The sequence below is a fragment of the Aplysia californica genome, unplaced genomic scaffold (genome assembly GCF_000002075.1).
Source record: "Aplysia californica isolate F4 #8 unplaced genomic scaffold, AplCal3.0 scaffold01801, whole genome shotgun sequence".
Taxonomy (NCBI): Eukaryota; Metazoa; Mollusca; class Gastropoda; order Aplysiida; family Aplysiidae; genus Aplysia; species Aplysia californica.
In genome coordinates, this window is record NW_004799071.1 from 14,120 (window position 1) to 15,214 (window position 1,095).

At 42.2% G+C, this 1,095-nt stretch overlaps 1 protein-coding gene across 1 annotated transcript in view; it reads left to right on the top strand.

Moving 5' to 3' along the window:
* The window catches only part of LOC101852595 (mRNA-decapping enzyme 1A), a gene marked incomplete at its 5' end in the record, with an annotated part of 10,571 nt that overhangs the window by 7,311 nt on the left and 2,165 nt on the right, over positions 1-1,095 (top strand). The window contains 1 exon segment of the mRNA XM_035973705.1: positions 815-987. Coding sequence (XP_035829598.1) covers positions 815-987 — 173 coding nt within the window.

Here is a 1,095-nt window from a genome sequence, read left to right on the forward strand (position 1 = left end):
TTTGTGCTTTCTTACCAGAAGTTCAGAGTTATTTACTTCATACTGCTTATGTTGTGTGTTTGTGGTGGTGGTTTTATTTATTAGTTTGGTTTTTTTAGTTTTTGAAATTTTTTGTTGTTGTTGTTGTTGTTGTTGTTGTTTACCAGCAGTTCAGAGACACCTACTTCCTACTGTTTGATTTCTGCAGAACTTTGTTAGTGTTTTGTGGGTGGTTGGTGGGTGCTCTGCTGTGGTTTGCTCCTTCGTTCCTATCAAGCAACTATCATCCCTATCTCTCCTCCTTCTTTCCTATCAAACATCTATCGTCCTTATCTCTCCTCCTTTTTTTCTGTTTACGTCACTCTCCATTAACACCTCTAACCCACGGCACATGTATGACCTAAGTGTTGTTGCAAGTGCTGTAAAAGTTTCACCAAAACTAACCTCTTGTGTGTGTGTGTATGTATGTATCTGTGTCCGTGGGTGGTTGGCGGGTGCTCTGGTGTGGTTTGCTTCTTGCTTCTTCTTTCCTATCAAACACCTATCGTCCTGATCTCTCCGCCTTGTTTTTTTTGTGTTTGTTACTCCCTTGTAACACATCTAATCTTCGGCACTTATATTATGACCTTATTGTGTTGCAAGTGCCGTTTAAACTCTTACTAAAACTAAAACTCCTCTTATCTTTGACACTTATATGACCTTATTAGGTTGCAAGTGCCGTAAAACTCTTACTAAAACTAAAACACCTCTAGTCTTCGGCACTTATATGACCTTATTGTGTTGCAAGTGCCGTAAAACTCGTACCAAAACTAACCTCCTGTCTGTGTGTCCCCAGACCGCGTCCCGGCCAGCGAGAGCATCCTCCCCCGCGCCACCTCCTCCTCCCCGCTGGTCACCTCAGCCCTGCCACACGCACTGATGTCAGTGACAGCGACGTCGGCACTGACAACACCGCCCGCCCCACTGACGCGAGAACAGCTACAGCAGACCATGCTACACCTCATCAAGGTCAGCACAGGCTTCTTAGTAATCTAAGTAATAATAATGATGATAATAGTAATAGTAATAATGGTGATGATAATGATAATAGTAATAATAATATAATAATAATGATAG